Source organism: Psammomys obesus, unplaced genomic scaffold (assembly GCF_907164565.1).
Source record: "Psammomys obesus unplaced genomic scaffold, mPsaObe1.curated_primary_1811, whole genome shotgun sequence".
In the NCBI taxonomy this organism is placed as follows: Eukaryota; Metazoa; Chordata; class Mammalia; order Rodentia; family Muridae; genus Psammomys; species Psammomys obesus.
This window is the reverse complement of record NW_026594263.1, coordinates 1,783,433-1,802,019: the sequence shown is the minus strand read 5'-3', so window position 1 is coordinate 1,802,019 and position 18,587 is coordinate 1,783,433. Positions and strand designations below refer to the sequence as shown.

The 18,587-nt window shown below is 41.8% G+C and overlaps 2 protein-coding genes across 5 annotated transcripts in view; one reads left to right on the top strand and one right to left on the bottom strand.

The window, feature by feature from the left end:
• Window positions 1-18,587, bottom strand: part of Vsig1 (V-set and immunoglobulin domain containing 1) — a 198,252-nt gene that overhangs the window by 156,793 nt on the left and 22,872 nt on the right. Inside the window, exon 4 of one of the 4 annotated variants that reach the window (XM_055618369.1) lies at window positions 2,382-2,517. The exons of the other annotated variants lie outside the window; for them this stretch is intronic. The gene's annotated coding sequence lies outside the window, so the exon portion shown is untranslated. The remainder of the gene's footprint in view (window positions 1-2,381; window positions 2,518-18,587) is intronic. 4 annotated transcript variants of the gene reach the window in all.
• Window positions 10,968-13,782, top strand: Tex13b (testis expressed 13B). The gene is made up of 2 exons (XM_055618371.1): window positions 10,968-11,420; window positions 13,672-13,782. The coding sequence occupies exons 1-2, from the start codon at window positions 10,968-10,970 to the stop codon at window positions 13,780-13,782; spliced, it is 564 nt and encodes a 187-aa protein (XP_055474346.1).

Below are 18,587 nucleotides of genomic sequence, written 5' to 3'. Positions count from 1 at the left end.
CACACACACACACACACACACACACACACACACACACACACACACACGAAGATTTCCTGACAGAGAATGTGGCAAAGAAAGACTGTTCATCTAATCTCACTTTAAATCCTTGTATTAATGGAGGACTCTGTCTCCTACTTTCTTCCAAATCCAAGATAGCACATTTGATTATCCTACATTGTAAATTTCATATGTTCACTATTAATTTATCACCCTCAGACATCTACTATCACCATCATCAATATAATATCTCCTTGTGGTATGAAGAGTGGCTTTTGCTCACTTCTCTGTCTTCTCCATCTTTAGTTCTCTGGAAGAAGTGTTCAAATTCTTTGCATTACTTCCCATTAAGATTTTATTCTACCAACATAACACATTTCTAAGTATATACTACAATTTTTGAATCTTCAGTATTCTCCTGACATACTATGCTTTAACTGAATTTTCAAGAAGGCTCTTGTATTTACATATCATTTTAGAAATTTCAAATAGTGGCACTTTGCATACAATGATTTCTCAAAGAAGCTCTTAAAAGGCTTTACCATTAAAGACTTTCACATTAAATAGAAATTCTAGGCACCATGAGGCTCACTTCTCTGTGTCAGCTTGTCTAACCCACAATACCCAGATGTTTTTGGTCACATATTCTTCTGCATGTTTCTGTGAAGGTAAGGTTTAGATTTTTTTAATCGGGAGACTTTGAATATAGTATTGTGAATAGGTCTTGCCTAGGAAGTTGAAAGCAGCAGAAAAAAAATAACCTTCTAAGAAAATAAGATTGGAAGTGAATTACAACATAGGAGCTCACTTGGCTCTTTACCTTGCAGATTTCGTACTTACTACCTTCCATGATTACATGAGCTTAACTGCCTCTGTTTGTCTTTCTGTTTATTTTTCTAAGTCTGCCTTTCTCTGGGTGTGTGTCCATTTCTGTCTCTATTCTGTTTCTCTGAGAACTCTAATAGATACATAACAAAATTTGTATTAAGGAGTGAATTCTGTCCTAGTTAGGGTTTCTGTTGCTGTGGTGAACACCATAACCAAAGCAACTTAGGAAGGAAAGGGCTTATATGGCTTACACTTCCATAACACTGTTCATCATCAAAGGAAGTCAGGACAGAAACTCAAACAGGGCAAGAACCAGGAGGTAGGAGCTGATGCAGAGGCCATGGAGGACTGCTTCTTCCTGGCTTATTCCCTGTGACTTACTAAGCCTACATTTTTTTTTATTGGGAAAAATTGTACAAAACTATATGGCTACTCAGGAGCTGGGATTAGAACTCATGCCTGAGCCTGTGATCCTATTTACTAGACAGAATGGATAACAGATATAACATCTTCTGTGGACGAAAGTGGTTGTTTTTTTTTTTTTTCATGTATATATCTTTTTTTTTATTAATTACACTTTATTCATTTTGTATCCCCCCATAAGCCCCTCCCTCCTCCCCTCCCAATCCCACTCTCCCTCCCCTTTCTGCATGCATGCCTCTCCCCAAGTCCACTGATAGGGGAGGTTCTCCTCTCCTTTCTGATCTTAGTCTATCAGTTCTCATCAAAAGTGGCTGCATTGTCCTCTACTGTGGCCTGATAAGGCTGCTCCCCCCTCAGGGGGAGGTGATCAACAAGCAGGCCAATCAGATTATGTCAGAGGCAGTCCCTCTTCCCATTACTATGTAACCCACTTGGACACTGAACTGCCATGGGCTACATCTGTGCAGGGGTTTTAGGTTATCTCCACGAATAGTCCTTGGTTGGAGTATGAGTCTCTGGGAAGTTCCCTGTGTTCAAATTATCTTGTTCTGTTGCTCTCCTTGTGGAGTTCCCGTCCCCTCCAGCTCTTACTATTTCCCACTTCTTACATAGAATTCCATTCACTCTGCCCATCAGTTGGCCATCAGACTCAGCATCTGCTAAGCCTACATTTTTATAGAATCCAGGACCACCTGGCCGGGGTGGCCTCACCCATAATGGCCTAGACCCTTCTCCATCAATCACTAATTAAGAAAATACCTTATGGCAGATATTATGGAGGCATTTTCTCAATTGATGCTCCCTCCTCTTTGATGACTCTAGCTTATTGCAAGCTGACATAAAACTAGCCAGTATAGCAACTTAAAAAAATAAAGTAAAAATAATACTAAAATATATTTGAAGAAGAACAACGGCAATAATAACAACAAAGGGCAAATAACAAAAAGGAAAAAATAAGTACAAAAAATTACAAGAAACTTTGTGACATATTCTTAGTCCTTTCATATGGGAATCTTCCAGGTGAGGTGTATGGTAAGTTGGTACTATAATATTTTGTCTTTCCTACAGCTCAGCTGGTGCTGAGCCCTGACCAGTTGCCCCTTAGGCCTTCATTCAATTTAGAAGCTTACCATCTTTGAGTACCCAGGGCTCTTCACCTCAGGTATGGCCATGTACCAGATGTACCTTTCAAGTTTGAACCCCCTTGCTGCCTAAGTTCTCAGTATGTCCATGTCCATTCTTCTATTTTCTCTTGGGGAGCATCTCCTACATAGAAAGGACATAGAAAGAACACATTTTCCTGTAATCACACCAATGACCAACGGTAATGTTGTTAACTGTCTGAGATAGATAGATAGGTACATAGGTAGGTAGATAGGTAGGTAGGTAGATAGATGCATAGATTTTTTTTTTTTACTTTTAATTGTTGAGTGCATTTCCATGTGCACAAGATACCCTTACTCTGAGGGTGGCAAGTAAGCTGGAGACTAAAAGAATCCTGTCTGGGACACCGGGCCCTGGGCAGGAATGAGCATGAAACAGACAACACTCAAACAGAGCCACATGGGTGAGGAGAGAACCTGAGAAGGTCAAGAAGTGAGCACATGACTAACATCAGATCAGTGCCCTGGACCCTGGACAGGGAGCTAGCCCGAGATGAACACCAACCAGTGCAGGCCTGGGGTGGGGGCAGACCATGACTGAGATGATCTCTGCCCAATGTCATAATGCACAAACAGGGCACATACTCCTGAGAGCACTCTTGAGATGATCCCAGACACTCAGAGACCCTGGATACTACTAAGTAGAAAAATGGAAGAGAAAGCTAAACAAAAATGTGGGTACAAAGAAGAAAGGTAAACTGGGGACTCAAGAGTAGTGAGGGACAACCTGATGTGATACCACCTGGGACCATGGTGAGGTCCTGACCTGTCCTTCCACTTTGGCACACACACTAATGGATCTGATACCACAAAAGGCCAGACAGATGTCCCTGGTCTGAGTTGCTGCCTAGGTACATGTTGATGTCTAAGAGCTATCAGAACTAGCCCAACCCTTCACCTAGGCAGTGTTGGAGATGTTGTTCTGAGGGATATGAGAGCAGGAGAATTGGCCACACCTTAGTCAGCTACAGTACTTGGGAGAGTGGGCTCTGCACATAGCAGGAGTTAGGGGTGAGCTAGATAATAGGTGTTGCAGGTGATTGGCTCTGAGGATACAGACATGGAAGAGATGGCTTTACCACTCCTCAATGTGGTGATGTGGACAAAGGAGTGATACCCTCCTTTCCCCTCCTGCTCTCTCCTCTTCCTCGCCCCTCGACCTTCACCAACTGCAGCAAGCAGGAGACCTGGCCCTGGGGTCATGAGAACAGGAGAACTGGCTCTGCACTTCACCAGTTGCAACAGTGGGCCATGCACTTTGCCTGGACAGCACAGCAGAGTTGGCCCTGGCTGTGGGGGTGCAAGTGAGACAGCCCCAAGGGCACGAGAGTGGGAGAGCCAGTGAGCTGACTACCTCATATACCTCTCCGGCCCAGATCCAGGGCTTTGAATTGGCCCACTTCAACATCTATCCCATGGATAAACTGCTGGAGTGCATGAAGTGGCCAGTCCTACAGATCCAAAATCTACAAGCTCTCCATGACACAGGAAAACAACAGGATAGTCAAGAGAAGTCCCCGTGAGTTTCTAGTATTGATAGCATAGCAGAAGCCAGAGGCCTCAAATCAGAGCAATGAGTCACTGCAATAAACATTTGCAGGTAAAGATGTGTGGACCAAAGGACATAGTGTGGGACACAGTGTGACACACTACAGCTTCCACAATAAGATTTTTTTTTCTTGGTTGGATGGGGGAGGTTGCAAGTATGGAAGGTGGGTAAAAAGGGAGGGGTGATTAGTGGGTTTGGGGTGCACAATATCAAATTCACCAAGAACCAATAAAAAGTTAAAAATTAATGGATCTGGTAATCAACTGCAGTCAAATAAAAAGATAAAAAAAGCAACATACAAAAATTAGTAGTGTTTCTGAATAATAATGAACATACTGAGAAAAAAAATCAAGAAAAATGTTCCATTCACAACATCCAAAAAGAGAGAATGGTATCTATCTAGGAACAAAGGTAACAAAAGAGTTTTTTTTTAAAGGTTAAAGAAAAACTGAAGAAATTAAAAGAGATACTAGAAGAAATGAACACTGACTTGCAGAATTAATACTACGAAAAAAAGTGATCGACAGTCAGTGCAAACCCCATTAAAATTTCAATCACCTTTTCTACAAGAACAAAAAGCACAGTAGTAAGGTTTATTATGGAAACACAAAAGACTCCAAATTCTGAGCTGAAAGAGCAATGTCAGAGAAATCATATTACCAGATTTCAAATGATACTGCAGAGCCATACTAACAAAAACAGAATGTGGCTAGCACAAAAGCAGGCATGCAGACCAATGGAATAAAAAATAAGACAAAATTTAAATGCACATAGCCATCTGGTTTTCAAATATCTCCAAAACCTATAATGAATAAAATACAGCCTCTTGAATAAATGGTACTGGGAAATCTGTATATCCACATGGAGGAAAATGAAAACAAATCAGTTATCTCTTATCCTGCATGAAAACTGATTCAAAACTGGATCAAGACCTTAACTTAAGACTTTGAAACCTTAAACCTCCTAAAAGAAAACAGGAGAAACACTTTAAGTTATAAGCACTGGCAATGACTTTATAAAGAGCATTCCAATAGCCCTGGATAAAGGAGCATGGACAGAGAAATGGTACTGCAAGAAAATTATAAAGTTTATACAGAGCAAATAAAAGAACACAGTAAAGAAGATATTTAATATTTATATGTCTATAATATATATACATATATGAGTGTATATACACATATATATGTATATATATGTGTATATACACATCAGAATGTCAAAACATGAAAAATGGCATCCAATTAACAAATCACCAAAGGAACTGAACATTTCTCAAAGTAAAAATATGCATGAGCAAAACTTTCAATATCCTTAGCCATCAGCAAAATGCAAATCAAAGCTACACTGAGAAACTAGAGAATTTGGAAAGACACACTAAAAACTTAGTCCAAACAACTACAGAAATTAGTAGAGAGGTTCCTTAAAACACTGAAAATAGAAATATTTTCTGGCACAGCGGATACTTAAGTTAGTATACAACAGGGTTACCTGTACATCCATGTTTATTAAGGCACTGTTTACTATAGCTACATCTTGGAGTTAGCCTATATGTCCACCAACAAAAAAAATACATTAGGAATATATGTGTATAATGAAATTTTATTTATCCATAAAGAAAAATAAAATTGTGGGTCAATGAGAGGTCTCACTGGATAAAGTACTTGCTATATAAGCATTACGACTTGAATTCGGATCACTAGCACCCATGGAAAAAGCCAAAGATGGCAACATGCCTCCGTAATTCCAATGTTGAAGGTCCAAGACAGGTAAAAGCCAGGGGCTCACTGGCCCCGAAATGTACACAAAACCTCCAATCCTGGGTTCACTAAGAGATCATGTCAAAAAAAGTAGGGATGGGAAAACAGAACTTTGGATAATGGCATCTGCTGCCAAGCATGACCTGAGTTTGATACCCAGGACCCACCTGGTAGAAAAGACCCACTCTTGGCAGTTGTTTTCTGACTTCCACGCATATACTGTTAACAAGTGTGTATGAATAAATGAATAGATAAATAAATAAACATAATAAAAATAAGGCAGAGAAGTGATTGCAAAAAGTATCACAGTATCAATGTCTGGCCTCCAAATATGACTGCACAGGCAAACATAATCACATATATATATACACAAGAATATACCATATACAAAAAAAATTTAAATTGAGAAAAATATTGTCATTTGTAAGAAAATGGATAAAACTGGAGGTCATGATTTTAAGGAAATGAACCATAGTCAGAAAGACAAATGATATAAAGTTTTGTCTTATGTGAAATATATATGTATATTATGTTATACAATGTATCGCATATATGATATAATAAAGTAGAAGGAGTACTACTATCTGAGGAGATGGGGTTTAGTAAGAGGTACAAGAGAAGATAATGGGGCATGGCTATGAGCAATGTACAACATATACACATAAATATGTCACAATAAAATACATTGTTTTACATAATGAATATATGTTGATAATGATTTTTAAAAAGAATATTTACTATTATGTGATATTATTTTTTCTTTTGTTTTGGGAAATATAATACATCTTATGATAAACTTTAAAAAATAACTTGTATATACTCGAGCGTCTTTTGGATATATGCCTAGCAGTGGTATAGGTGGATCTTGAAGAAGCACTATTCCTAGTTGTCTGAGAAAGCGCCAGATAGATTTCCAGAGTGGTTGTACAAGTTTACATTCCCACCAGCAGTGGAGGAGGGTTCCTCTTTCTCCACAACCTCTCCAGCATGTGTTGTCACTTGAGTTATTCATCTTAGCCATTCTGATGGGTGTAAGGTGAAATCTCAGGGTCAGTTTGATTTGCATTTCCCTGATGACTAAGGATGTTGAGCGTTTCTTTAAGTGTTTCTCTGAAATTCAGTGTTTCTCTATTGAGAATTCTCTGTTTAGCTCTGTACCCCATTTAATTGGGTTACTTGATTTGTTGCTGTTTAACTTCTGAAGTTCTTTTTTTATATAATTTTTTATATTAATCATAGGTTATTTATTTTGTATCCCAGATGGAGCCCCTTCCCTCTTTCCCTCCCAATCCTACCCTCCCTCCCTTATCTCCTCCCTGCCCCTTTCCAAGTCTACTGATAGGGGAGGTCCTCCTCCCCTTCTATCTGACCCTTGCTTATCAGGTCTCTTCAGGACTGGCTGCAATGTCCTCTTAGCCTAGAAAGGCTGCTCCTCCCTGGGGGGGGGGGGGGGGGTGTCAAAGAGTCAGCCATTGAGTTCATGTCAGAAATAGTCCCTGTTCCCCTTACTAGGGAACACACTTGGATACTGAGCTACCCCGAGCAGGGGTTCTAGGTTATATCCTTGGTTGGAGAAACAGTCTCATGAAAGACCACTGTGCCCTGATAAATTTGGCTAAGGACATTGAGTATCTCTTTGTTTCTCTGCCATTCTATATTCCTCTACAGAGAATTCTGTTTATATCCCTACCCCATTTTTAAATTGGATTGCTTGATTTATTGCTTTTTAACTTCTTTAATTCTTTATATATTCTGGATATCAGCACTCTGTCAAATATAGGGTTGGTGAAGATCCTTTCCTAGTCTGTAGGCTGTTGTTTTGTTCTTTGGAGTGTCCTTTACTTTACAGAAGCTTTTCAGTTTCATGAGGTCCCATTTATTAATTGTTGATCTTAGAGCCTGTGCTGCTGTTGTTCTGTTCAGGAAGTTGTCTCCTGTGTCAATGAGTTCAAGGTTATGTGTAATAGCCAAAGCTGGAAACAATCCAGATGTCCCTCAGTTGAGGAATGGATACAGAAATTGTGGTATATTTATATAGTAGAATACTACTCAGCAATTAAAAACAAAGAAATCATGAAATTTGCAGGCAAATGGTGGGATCTAGAAATGATCATCCTGAATGAGGTTTCCCAGAAGCAGAAAGACACACATGGCATATGCTCACTTGTATTACACATATAATTATGGATATTGCACATATAATACAGGATAATCATACCAAAATCTGTACACCTAAGGAAGCTAATCAAGAAGGAGGACCTTGGTAAGATGTTTAATCTTCATTCACAAAGGTAAACGAGAAGGACATCAGAAGAGGGAGAAAAGAGGGAACAGGACAGGAGCCTATCACAGAGGGCCTCTGAAAGACTACTCAGCAGGTATCAAAACATATGCTGAGATTCATAGCTAAACTTTTTGCAGAGTTCAGGGAATCTTATGAAAGAAAAGGGATATAGAAGGACCTGGAGGGAACAGATGCTCCGCAAGGACAGCAACAGAACCAAAAAATCTGGGCACAGGGGTCTTTTCTGAGATTGATACCCCAAACAAGGACCATGCATGGAGATAACTTAGAACCCCTGCACAGAAGTAGCCCATGGCAGCTCAGTGTCCAAGAGGGTTCCCCAATAATAGGAATAGGGACTGTCTCTGACATGAACTCATAGACTAGCTCTTTGATCACCTCCACCTGATGGGGGAGCAGCCTTACCAGTCCATAGAAGAAGACAAAGAAGCCAGTCCTGATGAGACCTGATAGACTAGGATCAGATAGTAGGGGGAGGAGGACCTCTCCTATCATTGGACTGGAGGAGGGGCATAGGAGAAGAGGATTGGGAAGGGATGGGGGAGGTGGCTACAGCTGGGATACAAAGTGAATAAACTGCAATTAATAAAAGCAAAATAAAAAATTAAAAATTAATTTATGTGGATGTGTGACTGTGGGCCTATGTTTGCCATGGATGCTGTGTGTCTGAAGGTTAAAGTGTAAACACACATATTCCTCCTCAGATCCATCTTGAGACAGTGTCTCTTGTTTTGCTGTTGTATAAAGTCAGAAGAGCTGACTTTTGAGTCACCTGTTCCTGACTTCCTTCCACTCTCAGGAGCCCTGTGATTACAGATGCCACCTGCCATATCTAGCTTTGTGCAAGTTCTGAGGATTCAAAATTCTGGTCCTCAATGTGTGTGGCAAATGCTGTTTACCCACTGACCCACATCCTCAGCCTCTAAACATTTTTATAACAACACAAAACTGTTGTTATAAAATACTCTAGCCAGGCTTGATAGTGCACACATTCAACCCTAGCATTTCAGATGCAGAGGCAGGCTGCTCTCTGTGAATTTGAGGCCAGCCTGTTCTACATAGGGAATCTGAGGCCAGGCAGGACTACATAGTAAGACCTTGTCACAGAAACCAAACCAAAACCTCACAAACAACTCAATATTCCTATTGCTCAAAGAAAATTACTAAAACAGGGTCCCTCTACATAGACCCACCTGTCCTGGAACTCACTCTGTAGACAAGGCTAGCCTCCAAATCAGAGATCCACCTGCCTCTGCCTCCCAAGTGCTGGAATTAAAGGTGTGCACCACTATACCAGGATACTATTAGAGGTTTTTAATATATGCATACCTATTTTCTTTATAACAAATTAAACCAGAGAGAGAACTGTTAAAAGTTTAAAAAGTCACTTTTCCCTAGCCACTTCTTCAAAGGGGCTATATGTGTATCTTTACCTTATACATTTCACAGAGTCAGAATCAGAGTGGGGACTGGTGGCATACACCTCTAATCCCAGCTCTTGGGAGTCAGACACAGACATATGTCTATAAGTTTGAGGCCACTCTGGTCTACATAGTGAGACCATGTCTCAAAGAAAAAAAAAAATGTAATCATGGAATATGCCTTCAATTGTACATGCACTTTTGTCATTTGATCTTCAACATAGATCCACAGGGAGAAACTAAAATTCAGTTAAGGTCATAAAATAAATGTCGAAACATGACTCAGCCTGTGATCTGGTTTTTGAGACCTCAGAAAGTCGTGGGGCATTGTTTTACTCATCAAGATTTATTTATTTATATTTATGGGTGTTTTGTCTCTATATACGTCTGCACACCAGAAGAGGATACCAAATCTCATAAGACTATATAGACAGTTGTGAACCGACAAGTGGGTACTGGCAATTGAACTCAAGACCTCTGCAAAAACAGCAACTGTACTTAACGGCTGAGTCATCTCTCCATCCCCCTCATTGAGCAGTGTAAGGGACATATAGGTACTTCTGATGTCGGCATAAGAGGGCTACCTGCCTAATTTTGGAGAGCTTTAATAGTGAATGGGAAAAACGAAAGGGACCTGATAAAAAAAAAAAAAAAAAAAAAACTGCCACATGGAGGGGTGCTTGAGGATGCACTGACAGTGGAGGCAAGTGGAGGTGAGAGGTGCTTCATTTGGGATAAAGAAATGACCACAGATTGTTATAGTGAACTACGGCTGATGGAGCAATGCTCCCTCCCCACCACCCCCACCCCACCCCACCCCACCCCACCCCACCCTACCCTACCCTGGACTCCATTCTCTTCCTTAGGTTGTGTCAGGAAAACCCTGTGTGGTTGGTGTAGATTATGTTTCCAGTTCTCGAACATTCCATCCATATGAACCGACTTGTACAGATGGGACAAACTATTATGCTCGGGGGTACAACTTTTGAAACTTGCTTAGATTGTTAAAGTTTTTTTTTTTTTAGAATTTTTTTGTGTCATTCCTGTTTCTTTCTATCTTCAGTGGGTTTTAATCATATCAACAGTTGGTTCCCATTTTTTTTTTTCTTGTAAGCGGACGCAACTCCCTCCATTCCACAAAACGTCACCCCTGCGGTCCTAGACGTTGGAACAGTCCAAGAGCAAAAACCGCGAGACTTGGCCTCGAGAGTCATTTTCAGTGGCGCTGTCTACCTGAGAGCGAGGACTGGTTGTCAGGCTGGTGTTTTGGCAGGTATGTTCGGTCTATACTTTCTCTAGCCATTAGTTGGAGAGGTGAGGCCTGTTGTGGGTTGTCCTAGGAAGATAGAAAGCCTTCTAAGGAGTCTCGTTTAGAGAAGAATGGCTGGCATGTTGCAGGGGAAGAGAGTGCTAAGGAATTGATGGGAGGCTGAAGGGGAGAGGGGGAGGTGCTAACAAAGACCCACAACAAGTTGTTCAATACTTATAGGTCCGGCGAAACCCCTAAGGCGCTTAGCCATCATGAATCCCGAGGATTCCACTAGTGGGTTCCGACATGGCAATGTGCTAATGTTCATCAATGAGCAAATGGCCAAGCATAGAAAAGGCCCCGAGTTCTACCTTGAGAACATGTCCTTGTCCTGGGAGGAGGTGGAAGACAAGCTCAACGTCATCCTGGAGAATACCAAGGTGCCCCGGGAAGCTCGGGAAGCCTGTGCCTGGGGCAGCCTGGCCTTGGGTGTTCGCTTCGCTTGCAGGCAAGGCCACTTGCAGGGGCGCAGAGTGCAGTGGCTGCATGACTTCGCCAGCCTGCACAGGTCAGCGGCACATGCCTTGGCAGCAGAATTGAAGAAGCTCTCATACCAGCATGAACTGGAACGCAAGGAGATGGCCTACCAGCTTCAGTTGGCCCACACCAAGCTAGCAGAGGTGGAGAGAGAGCGGGACCTGATGAGACGGAAGCTAGTGTATGCGGTAAGCCTACCTCCTATCCCAGTCTTAGCCCCACCCTTTCCACCTCTATGTCCATACCCTATTACAGGAACATGTTTCAACTCTGCTCACTTCTCTCCAGGAGATGAGGACCCCAGCTGCTGCTGCTGCTGCTGCCGCCACCGCTGCTGCTGCTGCCGCCAGAGGGGCAGAGATGGAGATACAGAATGCAAGACAGAGAGAAGGGGCGACAGCTCGTGATACAACGGCGTATGAACCAAAGAGGGAGATGAATGGGGCTGTACCCAAGGCTGCCCCTGAGGCATCCAGAGTGGAGCCAACACACACAGTAAAGCAGGAAGGAAGCACCCAGGGGCATCTTACAGTTCTTCCTCCCTTTCGCTTAGAGGAGCAGGGGGGAAGGGGAGGCAAATCTATGGCAACACCCACATGCTTTGCCCCTCAGCCATCCAATCTCCAGTCCACATCCTTCTCACAAACAGTTACTGTTGAACTCCCTGACTCATTTACATACAGGTATGAAAGCCCCTTCCCAGTCACACCCACCCCATCCCCACCACCAAGCATATTCACAGAACCTCAGATGCCTCCCTACTTCATGGCCACTGATATGAATATGTCTGAAACTGCGGGCCCAACAGTATACTTCCAAGATCCCCCAAAACAAAGCAGTGATAGCAGACCTCAGCAGCAGAGAATAACAGCATTTCTCAAGGATGGGGATTGGGATTGCCCTTGGTGTAAATCAGTGAATTTTTTACAGAGGGAAACTTGCTTCCGCTGTGGAAGGCAAGGCTGCCTGCCAGCCCCTCGCTGAGTTTTTAAAAATGTGATACAGAAGTTTCCAAAAAGAAAGTCAGTTTTTTTTTTGGGGGGGGGTGGAGGAGAATGGGAGGGGGTTCACGGGAATGGGAGGAGGGACAGGTTTTGATGGTTTCTTCTGTATTCCAGATCATTTGAATTCCACACCATAGAACTGCTTGGAGCATGCTTGCTTATGTGCAGTTCCCCTCAGTGTAAATATATAAAACCCCACCCTTTCTATATACCTAAACCTTAGAAGATAAAGCCAGAGTGGCCATTCAACCTATTGTTAGCCAAAACACTTTAGGCTGGAAGATGTAAACAGATAGATTAAATTGTCAGAACAGTATTGGGGAAAAGAGTCAGTGGATCACTGGAAGTAGGGTCCAGGGTCATGAACTGGCCCTGGCTATGGTAGGGAACAGGCCCTGCTGCTTTCCAGTTTTAGAGCAATACTAGCAGATGACTCCAGGGAGCTGATAAGTTGGGACACAGAGGAACTGATCAAGTGACTCCAGAGAGCTCAGCTCCCTCTTCTTTCTTTGCAGTTGTGTTAAATAAATAAAGTTCCATTTTACCTAGATTACTAATCTCTCTCTGGTTTTTGTTTTTGTTTTGTTTTTTGAGATAGGGTTTCTCTGTGTAGGCTTCGCTGTCCGGAACTCACTTTTTAGACCAAACTGGTCTAGAACTCACAGAGACCTACCTGCCTCAGTCTCCCCAAGTGGTGGTATTACAGCCATGCGCCACCACACCCGGCTAGATCACTTCTCTTTAAGTTAACAAGTAGATTCCTGTTTTCAGAAGCTACACCATTCTTATATCAGGTAATTTTTCTTTTATATCTTTTATTTCTCACTCTTTTTTTTTTAAATATGGGCTCTTGTCGTCCAGACTAGCCTCAAACTCAGTATGTAGCTGAGGATAATGTTGAGTCCAGCTCTTCCTGTCTCTACTTCCTACGTTTTGAGGTTATAGGTGTGCATTATCATGCATGGCTCAGAAGATTAATTTCAAAACAATGTACCAATAAAGAAACTTAATTGATAGAAGGGGAGGAAGACCTCCCCTATCAGTGGACTTAGAGAGGGGCAGGGAGGAGATGAGGGAGAGAGGGTGGGATTAGGAGTGAATGAGGGAGGGGGCTACAGCTGGGATACAAAGTAAACAAACTAATATAAAAAATAAAAATTTAATTAAAAAAAAACTTAATTGATAGGGGACTTGAAGGAGCAGATAGCAAATAGTGATGACTCCTTTATTCCAAGTCCCCAGAAATGAACTAGATAGGATGCTTATATTCTGTAGAAAATCTGTTACCACAGGTCAAGCCTGAGGTGTTTTTTCCCAGGAGTGAACTAAATAGGTTTGCATTCTGAGAGAGAAATGTCACAAGAAATGAAATCATCAAATGAGACCTGGGATGTGTTAGCCTCAGGTTTATGCTTGACTTAAATAAACACATCAGAGATTTGCCACCGCTATGAGAATTCTGAAAGATTACAGGGGTTGCCAGCACCAGATGCAAGCAAGGACTTCTGTGATGATGGTACAACGTCATAACAGAAATTTTCCCTAGTCCCCAGTGAGCAGAACCAGGTGGGGGGAGAGGCCTGAACAGGAAACTCAGGCCACTGCTCCAAGGTGAGTCAGAACAGATAGTGCACAGAGGGTTTGCCAGTCTACATGGACAAAGCATAGTGCTATCTGTCAGGATTCTCCCTTCAAACTCAGTGACACGTCAAATGGAGGAGAATGTGGATTTCCAAAGCTCTCAGCGTATTCAGAAATGTAAAGTGGAACAGAACCCTAACCCTATGGGAGGAGGAGTGAGTTATAGGAGGGAGATGAGTCTGTTTCTCCCCCTCTATGCTTATAAAATGTGTTGAGAAGAACTATCTATGTGTTGTAAGTCTTTGGGTAGAAGGAAGGAGGACTGTACCTGCACCTGACTGAGACACAACTGGAAGAACCCTGACTATTTCTCAGAGACAGAACCTGGAGAATAAGAAGCTGTTATGGCCTGTGAGACACCTCTAGCAGCAGAAATTTGACTTGAGGTTGTCTGTCATTGGTGAGGGTACAGTGACCATCAGGATTGGGGACCAGATCCCCAGCCTACAATTTTTGAACATCCTTTGGGCTTGTCGATCTCTGTCGACTGCAGGGTGTCCTAACCTCACTGCACGTGACATCTGGATTTAGATAGTTCTTTGCTGTGGGGTAGGAGTTCCTGTACATTGTAGGGAGTTCAGCAGATTCCTAAACTTTGTGTGACAACCCAAACTGCAGCTCTATAGTGCTGCATGTCCACTAGAGGGGGAAAAACAGTCTGAGTTGGGAACAGGTCAGGCACTGAAGTGCTTAGCAATGACAACAGGGAAAGACTCAAAAGACAAGGTCACAGAGGCTGATGCTGGCTTAATAAAAAAGTTCATGGGGTCTGGTGTTTACTTTGAATCTTCAAGAAAACTCAGGGTGGTGGCAGAGTAGAAACCAAACTGCCAGGACTGAGGACTGGAGGAACCTCTACAACAGTGGTTTTCAACCTTTCTAATGCTGTGATTTTAGCGTTCCTCATGTTGTGGTGACCCCCAACCGTAAAATCACTTTTGTTGCTTCTTCATAACTGAAATTTTGGTACTATTTTGAATTGTAATATAAATATCTGTGTTTTCTTATGGTCTTTTTTAAATTAATTTTTTATTTTTTTATATTAGTTACAGTTTATTTACTTTGTATCCCAGCTGTAGCTCCCTCCCTCATTCCCTCCCAATCCCACCTTCCCTCCCTCACCTCTTCCCTGCCCCCTCTCAGTCCACTGATGGGGGAGGTCCTCCTCCCCTTCCATCTGACCCTAGCTTATCAGGTCTCATCAGGACTGGCTGCAGTGTCCTCCTCTGTAGCCTAGCAAGGCTGCCCCTCCCTGGGAATTTGGGGGCAGTGGTCAAAGAGTCAGACATTGAGTTCATGTCAGAAACAGTGCTTGTTTCTGATGGTCTTAAATGACCCCTGTGAAGCAGTTGTTTGACGTCCAAAGGGATCACACCCCACAGGTTGAGATCTACAAGGACTCTAGGCTATGAAGGAAAGGAGTAAAGTGAGATACATGTTTAAGAGAAGGCTATTTTGTCACTTAGCTACCATGCTTGGAAAAATATATTTGGTGAAATTTCTGACAAGCATTTAAACTCTGATGAAGGCAGTAAGAGTTTGGAATTGATACTCTTGTAGCAATTTCCTCTAATTTCCTGCATTCCAACCTGCAGGAAAGTTCCTGAAGACTCATTAGTAGAAACTTGAGACATTAATAACAGAGAAAGCTTTAAATGTAAGAAAAATAGAAAAAAAATAATCTTGTGTACTGTGTGCGAGATATAGCCAATGGTATTAAAAAATACGGGCTGGAGAGATGGCTCAGAGGTTAAGAGCACTGCTTGCTCTTCCAGAGGTCCTGAGTTAAATTCCCAGAAACCACATGGTGGCTCACAACCATCTATAATAAGATCTAGTGCCCTCTTCTGGCGTTCAGGCATACATGCAGGCAGTACGTTGTATACGTAATAAAATAAATGAATCTTTAAAAAAAACAATACTATGAAGATTATTTTTGTTTTGTGTAAATTAAAACATTTAAAGTTCTTAGGTATGTATATCTATGCTATATAGAAATATGTTACAAAGTTATACCTACAAAATTTAGATTTCAATAAGAATTGAAAAGTTACAGAAAAGACATTTAGCAAACAAGGTATCAGGCAGGGAACAGAAGGCAGCAAGGTATGAGGTATAAAATAGAGTAGAGAGCAATTTGAGTAAAAGGTTCTTCTTTCTTTATGCTCTCTGTGTTTAATAAGATGCTTACAAAAATAAAGAAAACTAATTTACCCACTTGAGCTTGGAAAGGCTGTTTCTTCCTCAAGGATAGGAAGAGAAAAGGACAACAGACACTGTTATCTGTGGCAAAGGGGTAGCATTCCAGGGTCACGAGCCTCCACGAAGGTACTGGGAATTGAACCTGGGTTCCCAGGAAGAGTAGGTAGTGTTCTTAACCTATGAGCCATCTCTCCAGCCTCATGTGTTCTACTTTTAAGACAGGTTCACTCACTGCACTAGACCTCACCAGTTCAAGACTATGTAGCCAAAGAGCTCCAGGGATCCTCCTGTTTCTGTTTCCCTAGTGTTAGGATTACAGCACGTACCACCATATCTACACCTGTACATAAGTGCTGAGGAATCTAAAACCATGTCCTCATGTTTGTGTGACATGCACTTCATTGATTGGTGCATGTCCCCAACCCTGTAACATATTCTCACTTTGGCCAAAAACTCAGAGATCCACCTTGTTGCACAATATCTGATCACACTGTGAAACCTGAGATTGTGTTATTTACTGGAAAAACCTGTTTCTACTGTGGTGTATCTCAGCCCCAGACCACACCTTTAATCCAAGAGCTTTCTGCTTGGATATTGTGAATAAGATCAAATAAAGTCAACCATAGGTCAAGAGACAGAGCGAGCAACAAATCGACAGAAAATAAAGATAGGGTTATTAAGAAAAAAACATAGAGAGGCAGTATGGGAAGGGAGATTCTTTCTAGGAGGAAGGTCAGCCTGGGTGCTTGCTTTGCCTCTTTGAGCTAGGAGGCTTTCCCCTGAGTTTTTATTGAGAAAAATCAAATAAAATTTTGTTAAAAAAAAAAAAACACCACCACCTTCCTCTACCTTCTGAGTACTGAGTTAAAAGCATGTACCACATCTCCTGGTTATCTAACATATTCTTGAGTGACAGTACTAGCAGTCTGTCAACGACAGTACCTTAAAAACAGGAGAGTTCAATAATATACTGTCACTTAGCCAGCATGCTTGAGAAAAGATATTTGTTGTAATTTATGACAAGCATCTAAACTCTCTAGCAAAGTCAATAAGAGTTACAGTTAAGTACTTCCGTAGTACTTTCTTCTGAGAAAAAAAAACACATTCCATCCTACATGAAAACTCTTAAGACTCAGATGTTCTAAAAGAAGATTCACTAAGACTCAGGAAGCAAGCTGGAGAAATGGCTCAGCAGTTAAGAGCAGTGACTGCTCTTCCTGAGGATTGGGGTTTAATTCCCAGCACCCACATGGTAGCTCACAACTGTAACTCCAGTTCCAGGAGATCTGATGCCATCACACAGACATATATGTATGCAAGCAAAATACCAATGTACACGAAATAACAAATCATCAAAAAAGACTCAGGAAGTAAACAACTCATAAGCTTCAGGAAGTTCTTGAAATGAGATGTACTAGGATCCCTTCCTTCCCAAGCTTATGGCTACTCAAAGGAAACTTTGAGAGCAGCAGCTTCCTAGAGGAGGAAGAGACCGGCTAAACTGTTTGTAAGAGCATAAGCTAGCTTACCTACCTGAAAGATACTTTATAGCCTATTGAGTTGCCGGTAAGTTGGTTCCAGCCTTCGTGAGCCATCACCCATGGTGGGGTGGGATTTTGGCAATGTAGATATCTTTACTTATTTACTCATAAGTAACTATATTCCTATAATCACCTATACTCATCTATACTCACCTATACTCCTGTAAGTAACTTCAGTTAAACCCAGTGGCACACCAAATTAGACTTTAGTCATATTCTTCCTTTGGTCTGTTTTTGGTTCCCTATTTGGGGTGACTAAACATTTCCTCATGACTCTTAAGGAGCAGTGCCACACAACATAATTGGCACCCAAACAGGGATGGGAAGAAGCAAAGATGACTTTGGAACGAATAATTGCATGGTCCTGGCTATAGGAAGCAAAGCATGCGAGCAAGGACGAACAGTCTGAACGTGGACATCTCAAGTCAACTTTCATGTTCTTTATCTGCAGGTACTCTCAGCCTTTACCTTTATATTGTAAAGGAATATATGGTTCCTTACATCAAAAGGACATCTTCCAATGGCATCTGAGACATTCAAACAAGGCTGATTTCTCTAAATAGAGGGAAAGAGTAAGATGGAGAAATCCTTATATGGCTACCTGTCCCCAGGTAGTTTAGGATAGTGTGCCTTCATTCTATGTCAGTTGTTACACAGCTGCTACAATGGGTTCTGAGACATGTAACCAATGCCAAGTCTTTTACTCATAATGAAATTCTAGGTGAGGAGTCTGCTGGGTAAATTCCAATGTTGTCTTCCTTTATGTGATAAGAAATCACAGTGAGGCGTAGTGGCACACTCCTATAATTCCAGCACTCGGGCAGGCAGAAGCAGGTAGATCTCTGAGACTCTGAGGCCAGCCTGGTCTACAAAGTGTGTCCAGGAGAGTCAAGGGAAACCCTGTGTCAAGAAGCCAAGAAAAGAGAAGAGAAGAGAAGAGAAGAGAAGAGAAGAGAAGAGAAGAGAA

Bases quoted from the DNA above. Each gene is read 5' to 3' on its own strand.
- Tex13b (XM_055618371.1), top strand. From the start codon at position 10,968: ATGAATCCCGAGGATTCCACTAGTGGGTTCCGACATGGCAATGTGCTA. The intron at 11,421-13,671 runs GTAAGCCTACCT...TAAACACATCAG, and splicing joins GACGGAAGCTAGTGTATGCG to AGATTTGCCACCGCTATGAG.